This window comes from Oryctolagus cuniculus, chromosome 7, assembly GCF_964237555.1.
Source record: "Oryctolagus cuniculus chromosome 7, mOryCun1.1, whole genome shotgun sequence".
NCBI lineage: Eukaryota > Metazoa > Chordata > Mammalia > Lagomorpha > Leporidae > Oryctolagus > Oryctolagus cuniculus.
Window position 1 is genome coordinate 133,382,658 of NC_091438.1, and position 15,966 is coordinate 133,398,623.

The 15,966-nt window shown below is 45.8% G+C and overlaps 1 protein-coding gene across 44 annotated transcripts in view; it reads right to left on the reverse strand.

Moving 5' to 3' along the window:
* The window catches only part of MACF1 (microtubule actin crosslinking factor 1), a 407,445-nt gene that overhangs the window by 13,281 nt on the left and 378,198 nt on the right, over positions 1–15,966 (reverse strand). For 31 of the 44 annotated variants that reach the window (XM_070078713.1, XM_051857930.2, XM_051857924.2 and 28 more), the window contains 8 exons: positions 13,979–14,099; positions 12,359–12,522; positions 10,838–11,000; positions 8,326–8,480; positions 6,434–6,508; positions 5,304–5,321; positions 2,352–2,469; positions 1,574–1,642 (listed from right to left, as the gene is read on the reverse strand). In XM_070078713.1, the coding sequence (XP_069934814.1) occupies positions 1,574–1,642; positions 2,352–2,469; positions 5,304–5,321; positions 6,434–6,508; positions 8,326–8,480; positions 10,838–11,000; positions 12,359–12,522; positions 13,979–14,099 (883 nt within the window). Of the gene's footprint in view, positions 1–1,573; positions 1,643–2,351; positions 2,470–5,303; positions 5,322–6,433; positions 6,509–8,325; positions 8,481–10,837; positions 11,001–11,742; positions 11,806–12,358; positions 12,523–13,978; positions 14,100–15,966 lie in introns of those variants that run through there. The other 13 variants (XM_051857940.2, XM_051857938.2, XM_070078722.1 and 10 more) reach the window with 4 other exon arrangements.

Genomic DNA, 15,966 nt, shown 5'->3' on the forward strand with positions numbered 1-15,966 from the left:
TATTTGGCACGATGCTCTCTGTAGGCCAAGGAAATGAGACACAGATGAACATAAAGTCTACTACAAGCAGTACTTCTAGGAGCCACGTCAGTCCTTACAGAACCCCAGGCCACTGCAAGTTCTTTCCCTTTTTGGTGTTTGTGCCCTTCCACTGACTCATTACAGTCCACTCCAGCCCACAGCTGTCCACCCCTAGCACTGTTTTTCATTCAACTATAAATAGTTCATCCTGTCTACCACTAGTAGAGCTATGACCAAAAGCCACTGGGGTACTCACTCCACAAGCAATGAATGGAGATGAAAATTGAGTTCTGGGAGGAAAACCCTGGAGAGAGACAGATGAAAGCCTTACCTTGTTTGCTCCAAAGGATGCTGAAAAACGCTAAATAGCTACCAGACGGCCCTCCCAAATTTCCCTGGGGTTCCAATTTTTGGATCTTAAGACAAGGACAAAGCAAGCATTTTTTTTTTCCCTTGGCCAGCAGCATAATGTTACCATAAACAGAGCAGGCAGCAAAAAAAACAAAAAACAAACAAACAAAAGAAACCACAAAACAAAACAAAACCAGGCAGCCAAGGATTCCAAAGTGCTACATGCAGTATCTCTTTAGTCCAATCAGACATAACAGGAAAACTATGACCTTCTGAATATCTTTGGAAAGGAGTAATGTTACTATACTGAGTGAGTTAAAATGGTATATATTACTCCTCATAGGAACAATGACAAGAAACTTTTAAATCACGGGCATTGGTTTATAGCACAATTAAGCCCTAAAACTCATTGATCCTTTTCAAGTTTTGATGAGACAAGCTATTTTCAAACTTAACTATTTTTTTTTTTAAAAAAGAAGTGTCTAATGAAACCACTATTGCTTAGCTTTCACTCTGGTTTACGGGAGTAAATGCAGAATGAGTTAAGAGGAACTATTATGGGCAGATCTGAATTCGTGTGAGAGCTATACTCTTAAGTTCTGTCCTCTCTAAATGCTTTAGAATATGATTATAAACTACTTCCAAAGAAATAATGCAACCATGCCATAAGCATTTATATATGCTAGGTTTATAAACAACCAGGCTGGACCAGAAATATACACATAAGAAGGGGGACTGTATGTCAGACTTGGAGATACACAGCAGGGAGGGGAGCAGGACACTCTGCAGCCTGCACCCTGAACCTGAATCCTGCCTCTGCCGTTTACCTGCTATTTCTCCTTGGGCCAGCTGCTTAACTTTTCTATGTCTCAATTTCCTATTCTGCAAAATGGAGATCATAGTATCTCTGTATGTTATAAAAGTTTTATTATCTGTGAAGTGTTTATAAATAATGTGTGACACATAAGGCCAGATAAGCATTTGTTAAACAAAAAGAAAGTCAATTCCATGGATGCTGTCTCAACAGGAGTATTTTATGTCCTGACAACTCAGTGTACTCAGAAAAGCTGTGGTTTGGCTATTTCAAGCATTCACGAAGGCAGCAGCTATCACAGAGCCAATAGGTGTTAACAGTTCAAGAAGCAAAGCCATTCTCAAAGGGCTAACGTGTAGGGAAGAGGGACAAAGCTTAAAAGCCAACCTATGGGAGACTGACTGGAAATCGAAGAGCTGGAATCAGAGCGCTTTATTTTACTCCCAGGATGGTGAACTAGAATAAAAAATATGGAAACACACAGAGACAGAGCAGGAAATGCAGAAACTAGTCTAGAAAGACAAACTGGCAGACAGTGGGGGAGCTTCCTGTTACACCCACATGCTGCCCTGCTAACAGGAAAAGGAATGGATGTAGCAGAAGAGCGTTAGCCCCTAGAATTCAGGTCAGGTCTCCTCTTGTTGCAGCCCTAGCTGCAGGCGCCATCACTTAACGCCCAAATTAACAGATTCTTTCGTCTTCAGGCTGGTGTGCAAGACTTTTCACATTTAGCAGCAAGATGCTTCAACAATCCTGCCTGTCCTAGGAGTGTATGGGCTCGTGGCAGGTATACTTTATCCTCCCTTCTGGTCAAAGGGCTCACTAGTCCTTTCCTGATTGAGAAGGCACCCACACTCGCCCCGACTTTCAGTGACAGGGATTGGAGGCAAAGGGCTCTGAAGCCCTGAGGGGATCAAAGAGGGCTTCACTGGGCTCCTCTGTCTACGTGCGTGTTCATACCCCAAACTGAAACACCCGGATGACACCAGCAAATTCTTAAGTCTTATGACTGTGTTCAAGTTCTAATCTATGCTGGTGGGGTGACACCTGGGCAGCTTTACAACAAAGTAAAAACCAGATTCACCCCCACCCCCCTTCCTGTAAGCAAGAGATCAGCTGTGTGACCCTACCTAGCAAGTGATCCTTGCTCAGGATGGTTCCTTACCTCGGCAGGGATCATTTTTCACCAAAAACTCATCCAAGGCCATCCATCCTCCACCAACGCGGACCATCACTGTGCTGCGCAGAATACGGACCAGCCGCAACTGCTGAGAATCCCCAAACTGCAGAATCGAGGCGAAACGGAATTAGGAAGTGAACGCTGTAAAGCAGACCTGTGCTTTTCCCTGAGCAGACTGTATTCAGAAAGGAATGGCAGTGCGATCATATGGGGGAATCTTAAGTTCTATGTATGCATTTTTCACAATGAAGTTAAAAAAATAGAAAAGCAGACAGAGCAAGTCAAAGAGTTAATGTGTGATGGCCATAGCCCAGCCTCTGTGCCAAAAGGGGAGCGGAGAACAATCTGTTCTGATTCTCTTAGAGAATCTGCCTGAATTAAAACCCCCCATTCTTTGTGGTGACAGTGTTTTCTTAGAAGAAAGGGAGGAGATGTCAACTTCTGAATACAGTGTGCTCCAAAGTTAAATGGAGAACAGCAAATACTATTTCAAGCCTTAAAGAAACTCCTGCAGAGCAGCCTCATTACCAGCTTAGAAGAAAATCTGATTTTCTGCATCAGGTTTTCAGAAAGGAACATCAAGTATGCACTAACTGTGTTGTCATTAGTAGCAAAGTTCCTTTAGCTTAACAAATGAATAGATAATATTTACACTAACATTTATTGAAGAAATTAAAAATTTGATCTCCCATGATTATAAACCATATTTAATAATCATTTTAGACATTAAAACAAGCAGGATTTCCTATCTAACACTCCTGCTTTGCATTTCTACCTTAACATTTGGAATTCCCCATTGCATAAATTACCCCTTTCCCAAAATGCAGTGAGAGGAAACAGAAGAGAAGCATGCTGAGATTCCAAAACAAACACCACACATTGGTTATTTAATTCAAAGAGAATGTTGGCGTGGACGGGAGGGACTGCTTAACCACCTAACGAGGACTTTCAAAGTCAGAAAGGAGAATCCTGACTTTGAAACAGGGCACACGGATTGGAAACACCAGAAAGGATGTTTGAGGAGGACAGGTAACCATCCTCCTTCAAAATCCTGTTGCAATTTTCCACATTTTTTTGCTGCTCTGCCTCAAATGCACTGTCTGTACAGGCAACTACAAAGTACTGTCCCTCTCCTCCCTAGCCATTACTTTGAAAATAAAACAGCCCCACACCTTTTGTCTCATACAGTTTTAAGCTTTTTATACCAAGTGACTACAAGCAACAGCACGGTGTAGTGAAGCAGCACTGAACCCAGAGGTGTGAGGGGATCAACGTCTGGTCCTGGGAAGGAAGCTGCTCAGTGGGTTCAGGGGGAGCCCCCCTCAGAAGCTGGGCCCAATGAGTGAACACAGGGGGCCTCAGGAGCAGGTTCTGCAGGACCTGGGGAATCCCAGAGGACTGCAAGCAGAGTGAAAGCTTGGTTCACTGGGGTCTGTTCCGGACAGGTGAGGGGAGGGAGGGAATATGCACCTATGTATCCTTCCAGAGTGAAACAGGAAGGAACCCCAGGAGTACCGTACTCTATAGCTCATTACTTCATTTACTTCCTGTCCCTCCCCAATATTTTCTGGTGAAGCTCTATCTGAAAGATTCTAACTTGTTTCTGCTGAGCTATGGGAAAAAGTAGGTTTGACTCCAGCCAGCAGCAAGTGTAAATGGGGAAGTTGAGGCCAGAGTGACAAGTGGTGGAAAGGGTTAGGGTAGCTCTAAAAATGGGGACCTCCACACAGCTGATACAACAGGCTGGTCTGTGAGGCAAAGAACTTGGAACAAGAGTCCTAGGGGCCAGTAACCCATTTCCTCCTCTTACAGGGACTTGAGCAGTGGCTCTGACAATAGCTGTCTGATAGCAGGCATTCTGATCTTGAGGTCTCAGGTGCCTGCGTATAGAATCAACTTTGTAATTTTGCTGCCAACATTAGAATAACTTACATAATCTTCTCCTGGTCAACTGAACAGTAGAGGGGGCATCAGCGCCCCTCCAAAAGGGCCCTCGTACTGCTTGAGTCCACTAGGAAACGGGCACACTGGGCACACTGCTGCAGTATGACTCTTCTCAATTTTTTTCCCATTCCCTGTTCTTCCTACCTAGCCCAGGACATTACTGCCATTAGTGATTGCTATAGTGCTTGTAACTTAACAATGATTCAAGGCCTCAAAATCAACTCTTGGTATTGCTAATTTCATTTCAGAGACAGATTTTATTCATGCAACTTCCTTCCACATTTGGAGACACAGGACCCCAGAGCCCTCAGAAAAATCTGAGAAGGTTAGAGTTACCAAGTGGAGTCAGAGCATCTAATCTTTTCTTGCAAGCCTAGTTTGATTCCATTAGACTTTGGTTGGCTGTCATCTGCAAACTTTGGGCCATAGCCAATTATAATTTCCATATTCTGTCTCAGGTACCTTATAATCCTAAAGTACAAATAACTATAATATTAATCAGGCATTTAAGTAAACAATACTAAGGTACCCCAGAAGTTTCTGACTTGGTGTACACGATGCAATTTATACTAACCTGTCAAAAGACTGAGGTAAATCAGTACTGCGCTGATGGCATTCTGACCGCCAACACCCAAGCATAAGAGTAGGCTCTTCTTAAAGGTGAAAGGGACTGATACCACAGTCTCCAACTCCATGAGCCATATTACTCACAATTCAGTCTGGCATAATATCATCATCCTCAGCCAACGTGATTTTTGAATGAAAATTTTATCTCCTCTTTTTTCCCTCCTTAAGAAATGAACTTATATCCTCTGGCTGCTGAGACAGCTTTGTAATAACTGTCCCAGTTAGCAGCTTCTCCACTTGGTAAGGCAACCAGAGGTGACCCAGGCATGCTTCAGATTACATCTTCTCCCCACAGCAAAGAGCAGGCAGCTTTAGCTACACAGACCACATCCACTGAGAAGGAGAGCATCGCAAGGCACACTGTACCTGATTGCCGAGGAAGAACTACAGACAGAAAGAGTACAGGTTGGAGGGAAAAAAAGAGAACATTTGGTCAAATTAACGTGGGGAAACAAAATCTTCTCATTGTGTTACCTGTCTTTCAGCAGGGTGAAACACACTGACTGCATGCTTACCAGGCTCCTGTTGGCCACGGGGATGTGGTTTTACAAGCTAAGATTAACTTTCCATCCTATGTTGCTCTGGTTAACTCATTTCCCTCATAGGTGATTTCAAAACAAAACAAAACAATAAAACAAAACTCAACAAGCACACATAGGAGTAGCTGGAGCTTTACTGCCCTGGGACCAAATGCTCCTCAGTCAACAGAAGTGTGGTGAGGACTCAGTGCACTCCAAGGACATTTTTGATGTACTGATGGAACCTGGATTTTCCTGTGTTTCTCAAACAGTGCATTTAACTACAACCTACCATGGTCATCTAAATCCTCTTTGCCAATCAGATTTTTCTTAGGACTTTAAAGAATCCTAACAAGCTGTTGACTGTATTTTTAGGAGTTCTGTTTCAGATCCTTTCTACATCACTGATCGTTGTTCTAAAAGAAACTGAAACACAAGCAGAGTTCACCATCAGTTACGGCCACACTTAGCATGGCTTCCCAAGGAAGACCACTGGGCCTGGCTTGCCAGTGCACCCAGGCCTCATTTGTGGTCCAGCTCAGATCAGGCACATCTGCTGGGGCCTTAAAACATCCTTATCTGAGCCTCAGAACTGTTCCAGGCACAAGATGACCAGCTCTTTGGGGTAAAGGGCCAATCATTAGATGTACTTGTTTCCAAAAGTACCTTTGTCTCCCTAAAGACTCTGGTCACCTGTGTAATGAGGGCTCTGAAATGTCTCCTAATATCCCAGTAACTGTCTCAGCTGGGGCTACGTGGGGCACTACAGAAGCTTAGCACAACAGGACACATGATATTTGACATCGAGAACTGAGGGTCAGGAGGTGACCACATTCCAAGTCCCACGAAGTCTGCACTTTCCAGCATCAAGAGGGAGAAGGTGGGATCATCCAGCCTGCTTAGTCAGGTTGCTTACACCTATAAGGGCCACACATGGGGAAATCTCCATCACAAAGCACTGGTTTTTCTCTTCCTTACCCGGTATTTATTCTCTCCGATCTGCTCCACTTGAAACCTTTTTGCACACTTGCACTGAGCCACTTGTCTTGTGACCTATTGGTTGTGAACAACAACATAAAGAGTAGAGTATGACTTCCTTTGTAGAGAAACAAAGATTTGCACACGTATACAGAAAAGCTAGGCATCATGCCTTTTTACACATGTCAGGCTTCTGACACATGTGTTTATCTTACATTCCAAATTAATACACGTTGCTCTTACTGAGAAAATCTAGATACCCAGAAAGAATATGACAGAAATTCCCAAGTAACTATCCAGCCTGTTTCACAATTCCTTCAGAGAAGTGCTAACATACATGAGTCAAAATCAATGACTAATAGAGCAAATTATGAACTGACCTGAATTTCAACCTAGTAGTGCTAGATTCCCTGAAGTTACTCCTGTTATGTTCCCGGTGACTCCCAAGACCTGCCCTGCTGCCTCTCCCTCCCCAAGACCTGTCATCAATGCATCCTCAGATACCCATGTGCTACTATTACTAAGTTTGCTACTTTTAATGTGATACAGTTTTTAACCAAGCAGAAAGCATGATAGGTATACAATATCTTAAATATTACACTTTACCTCTTAAGTACTACATTTAAAAAAAAAAAAAGACTTACTTATTTGAAAGGCAGCATTAGAGAGAGAGAAAGGGAGATCTTCCATCTGCTGGTTCACTCTCTAAATGGTCACAACCAGGAGCCAGGAGCTTTATCTGGGTTTCCCACATGGTACAAGGGCCCAAGGACTTGGGCCACCTTCCACTGCCTTCCCAGGTGCATCAGAAATGGAGCAGCCAGTATTCAAACCAGTGCCCACATGGGATGCAGCTGCACCATTACTCTACAACACTGGCCCCAAGTGCTACATTTGACCACCTCTTCTCTGTATTCTAAGGTAGGACAATCAAGGCTAGGATAAATCCATCCTAAGCAACGTGGTACCTGTGAACCAGGATGAGTGGAGAGGTTCTCTGTAAACTTTAGAGGCCCACACAGATCAAACTCATTTGATTTTTTTTTTTTTATTATTTGACAGGTAGAGTTACAGACAATGAGAGAGAGAGACAGAGAAAGGTCTTCCTTCCGTTGGTTCCCCCCTGAAATGGCTGCTACAGCCAGAGCTACGCCGATCTGAAGCCAAGAGCCAGGTGGTTCTTCCTGGTCTCTCACGCGGGTGCAGGCACCCAAGCACTTGGGCCATCCTCCACTGCCTTCCCGGGCCACAGCAGAGAGCACGACTGGAAGAGGAGCAACCAGAACTAGAACCCAGTGCCCATATGGGATTCCGGTACCTCAGGTGGAGGATTAGCCAAGTGAGCGCTGGCCCCAAACTCATTTGAATAATCCAGATAGGTAGGGCTAGAGCTCAGTGGCCAGAGAACCTCCAGGGTTCTCTGAGGGCCACTGCAAAATGAAATCCCAAAAGAGAACCTCAAATAATCACCCTCAAACAGATAAGTCAAAGGGCTGATAAGGTAACTGCATCCTATCAAATTCAGGACAATATAAACCTATAGTCAAAAATGAACTCAGGTGTGAGAGTTGTGGTGTAGCAGGTTGGGCTGCTGCTTGGGACGTCTGTACCCCTTACTGTAGTACCTGGTTTCATTACTCTGCTTCTAATCCAGCTTCCTGCTAATACACTTGGAAGGTAGCAGATGATAGCTCAAGTACTTGAGTCCCTGCCACACACATAAGGAAACCTGGAGGGAGTTCAGGTCCTGGCTTCAGTCTGGCTCAGCCCTAGCTATCGCAGGCATTTGGGGAATGAACTAGCAAACAGAAGATCTCTATCTCTTCCCTTCTGTCACTTTGCTTCTTAAGTAAATAAGTAAATCTTCTTAAAAATCTGATTCTTTTCCATACCTCATCTTCAATTTTATCTGCATCAGTTGTTGGTCGATAAGCATCCTTGTTGGGATGGAGAGCAGCCACAAATTCATAGTAATCAATGTAGCCATCCCCATCTCTGTCAAAAATGTCAGCCACAGCAGTCATCTCCAACTTGGTGGTAGGGAATTCTGGAGAAAAGGAATCAAGTTTAAACACTAAGAGGGCTTCCTTGGTTGGTTGGTGGTTATACTAAATACTTCTGGACATACAGGTTTATGTAATTTTTTTTCCTGAAAGGCAGTATATGTCTACTTTAGAAACTCTAAGAGATACAAATTGTAAAGATAAAAATTAACCAAGATTATAGCATCCAGAGACACTGTTAACTATTGGCTTATAGATTTCCTTGTTCCTTATGCAATTTTAAAAAAAGTATTTCAGATATCACAAAACTCATAAATATATATTGCGACCACCCATAGATCTGCCATTCAACTTCAGAATTTACTTATCCTTCCATTATTGTTATTTTTTTTTTAAGATTTATTTATTCATTTATTTGAAAGTCAGAATTACAGAGAGAGGAGAGGCAGAGAGAGAGAGAGAGAGAGAGAGAGGTCTTCTATCCGCTGGTTCACTCCCCAACTGGCTGCAACAGCCAGAGCTGCACTGATCCAAAGCCAAGAGCCAGGAGCTTCTTTCAGGTCTCTCACGCGGGTGCAAAGGCCCAAGCACTCAGGCCATTTTCTACTGCTTTCCCAGGCCATAGCAGAGAGCTGGATGGGAAGTGGAGCAGCCGGGTCTTGAACTGGCACCCATATGGAATGCCAGCGCTTCAGGCCAGAGCGTTAACCCACTGCATCACAGTGCTGGCCCCTCCACTATTGTTGAATGCTTAGATTACTTCAGAAGAAGTGACAATCTGGAATAGCATGAATTTTTCTTCTATTTGAATTACTGCCTTATCTTCTTGATAAATTGCTTTCCAAAGGGAAGTGTATTTACAGTGGTCAGAATGATATGCTGAAACACAAATCAAGGGCAAGCTGCTGTGGTGTAGCGACGTAAGGCCACCGCCTGTGGTGCCGGCATCCCATATGGGAGCCGGTTCCAGTCCTTGCTGCTCCACTTGTGATCCAGCTCTCCGCTATGGCCTGGGAAGCAGTACAACATGGCCCAAGTGCTTTGGCCCCTGCACCTGTGTGGGAGACCCAGAAAAAGCTCCTGACTCCTGGTTTCAGATCAGCCCAGCTCCAGCCATTGTAGCCACTTGGGGAGTAAACCAGCGGATAGCAGACCTCCCTCTCTCTCTGTCACTTTGACTTTCAAATAAATAAATAAAATATTTGGAAAAAAAAAAAAAGAAACATAAATCAGATCCTATTGTTATTCAGCTGAAAATCTTCTGGTAGCTACTTATTGTCCCATTGTCTTTAGAATGATGTTTCAGGGATCAGTGCTATGGTATAGCAGGTTAAGCCTCCACCTGAAGTGCCAGTATCCCATACGGGTACCAGTTTGAGTCCTGGCTGTTCCATTTCCAATCCTGCTCCTACCTAATATGCCTGCAAAAGAAGCAGAGAACAGCCCAGGTGCTTGGGCCCCTGCACCTACAAGGGAGACCAAGAAGCTCCCAGCTTTGGCCTGGCCCAGCCCTGGCCATTGTGGCCATTCAGGGAGTGATCCTCCAGACATCCAAGTCAAAGTTGGCAAATTCCTCTCTACCTCTCTCTCTAATTCTGACTTTCAAATAAATAAATAAATAAATAAATCTTAAAAAAAAAAAAGAAGAAGAACACGACGCTTGAACTGTTCACAGTGGCCCACCAGGCCCTACCTTACCTGACTCCTGCCTACCATGCTTCCAACTTCAGCATTCTCCAGTCCCCGTCTAGGCCATGACACCCTGGCCACACTAACCTTTCCACCCCTAGAATGTGCCTTCACTCTCATCTCTGCACTGTTGTACCTTCTGCTCCCTTTGCCTCTAGCCAACCCCTACTCCTCTCTGGTCTTCATGTGGCCGAACCCTCATAATTCAGAGCTGGCTCGGCTCAAGCTTTGTCCCCACAGACAGGCTTTCTCTGACCGCCACATGTGAAGTCACACAGCTGCAAGAAGTGCTCTGTGACCTTGGTGAGGTCACTTAACTGCTTTATATCTCAACTATGTCTTGGGCTACAAACAAATGAGACCACAGACTTTCTAAGTTGTTATGTAGGTGTCAAACTGTTCTTACAAAAAACCTTACTTTTTAAAAACACGTTACTTAGAGCCTCATCATTCACAAAAGCCAGCTCCTTATCTATACCTCAAATGTGCTTTACTTGTCCCAAGGTGTCAAACATGACGAACTGTTTTCTTATCTTCATCAGAATGATTGATCAGTGTGCAATTACCCACCCCTCCCCGCCACCAGGCCCCAGCTCCAGCTCCAACTTTAACCTCTCAAACACTGCTAAGGCAGGATAAATGCAGCTTCCATAAAACCGTGTGAACCACAAGATGTGGTATGGACCCATGTTGGAAGTATGACTGCACTCACTGGAGGCTAAAATGCCATCGATGAACTCCTGACGTGTAATCTTCCCATCCTGGTCCTTGTCGATGCGCCGGAAGAAGTCCATCACCCGCGACTTTTTGTGGTTCATCCAACGCATATACTTTTTCCTCCAGACATCAAAGTCAAAGTTGGCAAATTCCTTCAACTAGACAGAAATCAGAGGCATCAATAAGACCTACTGTTTTGGCCCTCAGAGCTGCCCAGAGTAACTCCCAAACCTGCAGACACCGAGTAAAGCCATGCAGGCCTTCCAAGGGAGCAGCAACAATGAGGCCTGTGTGCTGCCTGTTCTGTGAAGGCGCAGTCTGGCTCCTTCATGGAGAGCCATGATTCTTCACACAAGCTGCGTATATAATGGAGTAGCAGGAGAAAGAGCAACTGAATAACCACCATGGAGAATACAGAGCATGTGGAACAGAAGGGGTGGTGCCAGCCTTGCTCTCCCTTTGGATTTTTTCCAAGGATCTTAGATGTAAGGGAACGGATGCTATCCCAGAAGGGAGACCCTTGGCACCCTCACTTCTGTTGTTTTGAAAGGCACTGTAGTCACACACAGGGCCCTCAGGAGGCTCGTGCCCCCAGCATCTTCCGAGACTTCTATGCCACCACCTGAGTTCCACTGGAGGTGTCAGGAACTCGGCACTGCATCCAAGCATGTTTCTTTGGAATGGCACCAGAGGGAGCAAACTGCCCAGCTGACTTCTGTGTTCAATGTCTGGCCTTGACAGAAAGCAGCAGGCCTGTGCAGTAGGCAAGGCGTTTTTTTAGCTACTTGGGCTATGTCAACACTCAGGATGACTTAAACAGTGCAGCAGTTTTCCCCCTGGTCTTTCAAACTCCAAAGTTGAAAGGAATCGGGGATAAAAGCGCTAAGAACCAAATACACTTAAAACTCAGCTGACCTACAGGAATAACAACAAACAACACAGAACACTCACTTCCGGACATAGCTGCTTTGACAGGCACAAATAAAAAAATACAGAAGGTATTAGAGGTTTTTTAAGCTAGGAAATGTAGTTCTATATTTTTTATATTTACTTGGTTAATGATACTTCAAAACAGACTTATTCATGGTCTAGTGAACACAAATCAGATAATAACATTATGAACAAGCATGTCATAACTGTGTAACATGTAGCTTCACATCACAGGCTCAGAAATGGTCATTTTTGTGATAAGCTAACTATCTGCAGATGACTTTTCAGTTCTGTTGCCGATTCTCAGTTGCGGCAGGGTGCTGAGGAGGACCAGCTCACGGCCCTGAGCCCTGTATGGGTCGGCTGGTATCCTGCTCTCACAAGCAGGTGCTACGGCCTCATCAGCTGAGAGTGACTTCCTCTCACAAGTCTTCTCTTGCTCAGGGCCCAGGAGCAAAGAGCACTAGCTACGCACAGGCGCTTCTGCCACTGAAGAGGTACAGAGGGCACACAGGTCATGCCAGGAGGCCTGTGCTCTGATCAAAGGTCACCTCCCTCCAGGGACAGCCACTCAGCAGGGCCTTACCTCCTCCAGTCGATCCAGGGCATCATTCAGCTTCCGCTGCCGCTCCAGCGCTAACAGCCACACCTGCTGCCAGCGGGCAGACAGCTGGTTGATCCGTGGGTTTTTTGCTTCAGATTGTGAAAGGATTGGCATGGGAGGGGGTGTGGGCTGACTCAAGGACTTCCCTATAAGGAAGAACCAATCACAAGATTAGAAAAGCTAGTTTTGTTAGTCCACAGAGAGAAAAAGCCACATGTATGAAGTTAAGAGATCTCTATAATGACATGTAGATAGTAACTGAGAATAAAATATGAGACCTGGCAATATTTAGGTAGGGAGGTGTAAAAATTCCAAAACTATAAATTCTCCCCAGCCAATTAGTATGTCTCCGACATTAATTACCTCCAGCCAGTATCTGATCTACCTTAGAGAGCTGAAGACACATCAACTCAACAAAATGAGCCATGGATTTTACAGGGGCTGACTTACTTATGATTAATTTAGTGCAAGCCAAATGTAAGCAGCTAGCACTGACGACCAAAACAATGGAAAGGCCACTAAAAGAACTAGAAGGTGATGGTTAAAGAACAGGTATAATCGGCCGGTGCCGCGGCTCACTTGCTAATCCTCCACCTGTGGCGCGGCACCCTGGGTTCTAGTCCCGGTTGCTCCTCTTCCAGTCCAGCTCTCTGCTGTGGTCTGGGAAGGCAGTGGAGGACGGCCAAAGTGCTTGGGCGCCTGCACCCGCATGGGAGACCAGGAGGAAGCTCCTGGTTTTGGATTGGCGCAGCGCGCTGGCTGTAGCAGCCATTTGGGGGGTGAACCAACGGAAAAGGAAGACCTTTCTAACTCTGCCTGTCAAAAAAAAAAAAAAAAAAAAAAAAAAAAGGAACAGGTGTAACCACCTTGTAACCTCTTACTGTGGAATACAACTACCGTCTATCAGTGTGAGAAAAGTAAATTTCAAAAAACCGAGATTTTTGTCTCAGGTGTTGTGGTGTAGTGGGTTCAGCCACTGCTTGGGATGCCTGATTCCTATCTCAGCATGCTGTTCCAAGTTGTAGCTTCCTGCTAAAGCATCTTGGGAGGCATGAGATCCTGCCATCCATGTGAGAGACCTGGATATAGTTCCAGGCTTCTAGTTTCAGCCTAGCCCAGCCCTGGCTGTTGCAGGCATTTGGGGAGTGAATCAATGAATGGAAGATCTCTGTCACTCTGCTTTTCAAGTAGATGAAAATAAACATACATTAAAAAGAAGTGTGAGGGCCGGCACCATGGCTCACTAGGCTAATCCTCCGCCTGCAGTACCGGCACCCCGGGATCTAGTCCTGGTTGGGGCACCAGTTCTGTCCTGGTTGCTCCTCTTCCAGTCCAGCTCTCTGCTGTGGCCCAGGAGTGCAGTGGAGGATGGCCCAAGTGCTTGGGCTCTGCACCTGCATGGGAGACCAGGAGGAGGCACCTGGCTCCTGGCTGCGGATCGGCGCAGTGCACCAGCCGAAGAAGTGTGAGGAGGAACATTAAAATAAGAAGGATTTTGGTTCAAATCTAGTATGCTTTTGAAAGTGGAAAGACAGAATTTTTTTGACAGGCACTCCAACGAGCAGGAATTAAACGTCCTAACACAGTGGCCCAGGAACATACTGCTGCCGCTGCGGGATTTCTCCACAAAGGGTGCATGGGCGGGCTCCACAGTCTTCCTTTTGTATGTCTTGGTGACCCGATCCACATCAGGTTGTTTGCGTGTCATCTCCTCCATAAACGTCTGGTTAAACACAAAAATAGGAAAAAGAGTTGAGATTCCTTCGACTTAAATGGAATCAGGCAATTTTTCACTAACAAAGGCCAAGTCCATGACAGGCTGATGAAGTGATAGACACCCTTGTGTTTCTTCCTCTGACTTCAAGAAGCTCATAGCCCAAGAACCAAGAACCAAGAAGTCAGAGTACTGAGTGCCACCCAGGGTTCAAAGAAGACTTAGGAGGGGTACTTCCCAGCCTAAGCTGCCTGGAGGCTGGCGCCTTGGCTGAGTTACTGAGGGATGAAGAATTATTCAAAGAATAGGTGGAGGGCAGTCCTGGCAGAGGGCACAGCCTGAGCAGAACCAGGGAGGCCAAAAAGTGTTGTGAACCAGGATCCTTCCAATCACTAGCTGAGCAGAGGATGCAAATGGAGAAGTGGTAAGAGGTGGGGCGGGAGAGGCAGGCAGGAGAAAATATAGCAAAAGCCCTGTGTTGTGCTAAGGATTAGGGTCTTACTCTGAGAGCAGTGGGGATGGGAGGCAGAACAACTGAAGGATTTTGATCCAGGGAAGAGATGATCAGAGCTACACTTTAGAGCCATTACTGTGGCTTCAGGGTAGAAGGCAGAGTAACTGGGAATGGGGTTGGGAGGAGGCGGATGACTAGCAGTGTAAAAAGATTAGCAAACCACTGTAGCAATGAAGCCAAAACATGGTGAGGGCTTGAACCAGGGCAGGATACATGGAACCAAGAGGTATTCTGAAAGTAGGACAGACAAGACCTGTTGAATGGCTTGGTGCAAGGGTAGAGGAGAGGGAGGAATGGCCGACTCATGACTTGAGTGGCTGGTCAAGTGAATGGCTCAAGATATGGCAGGTTTGGAAGGGAGGGGGCGGGGTCAGGCCAGGAAGAAAGATAAAAGTGCCGTTTCAGAGCTGCCTCTAGTCTACTGTACGTGGACTTCAGAGGATGGTGGAGCTGGAGATGAAGAAAAACAGATCCAAGTCTTTGGTTTACAGGTGATGGCTGAAGCCACTGGATAGGATAAGTCCCAGCAGCGTGAGAAGAGCATCAGGGATGAACTCGGGGAGCACCTACATTAAAGGGTTGGCAAAGTACGAGGAATCAGCTAAGGCTGGGGAGAAGGGGTCAGAAAGATCAGAGGAAAACAAGACAGAGGAGCACAGATGGCTAGAGGAGTATTGATAAGGAAGAGTCAACTGCGTCACACATCAGGAAGACAAAGACTGAAAATGTCTGCAGACCTGGGGGTGGGAGCCAGATCACAGGGACCTGGGGAGCGAATGGGAAATAAGGGAACAAGAAGCTTGACTGACAGAGCGAAGAGGGAGGCAGCAGTGTGGGTAAACTTCATAGGAAGTATAAGAGTTCTCACTTGCTAGCGCAATCATTTACATAAACGAAAAGGACTACGCTGTCTACAGTATAAGCAAGATTCATACTGTGTTCAGGGTAAATTATCACATTTAAAAACCATATTTGTGGCCGGCGCCGCGGCTCACTAGGCTAATCCTCCGTCTGGCGGCGCCGGCACGCCAGGTTCTAGTCCCGGTCAGGGCGCCGGATTCTGTCCCGGTTGCCCCTCTTCCAGGCCAGCTCTCTGCTGTGGCCAGGGAGTGCAGTGGAGGATGGCCCAAGTGCTTGGGCCCTGCACCCCATGGGAGACCAGGAGAAGTACCTGGCTCCTGCCATTGGCAGCGGGGTGCGCCGGCCGCAGCACGCCGGCCATTGGAGGGTGAACCAACGGCAAAAGGAAGACCTTTCTCTGTCTCTCTCTCTCACTGTCCACTCTGCCTGTCAAAAAAACAAAAAACAAAAAACAAAAAAAACAAAACCATATTTGCCTCTTAAGGATAGCTCATCTGAAAA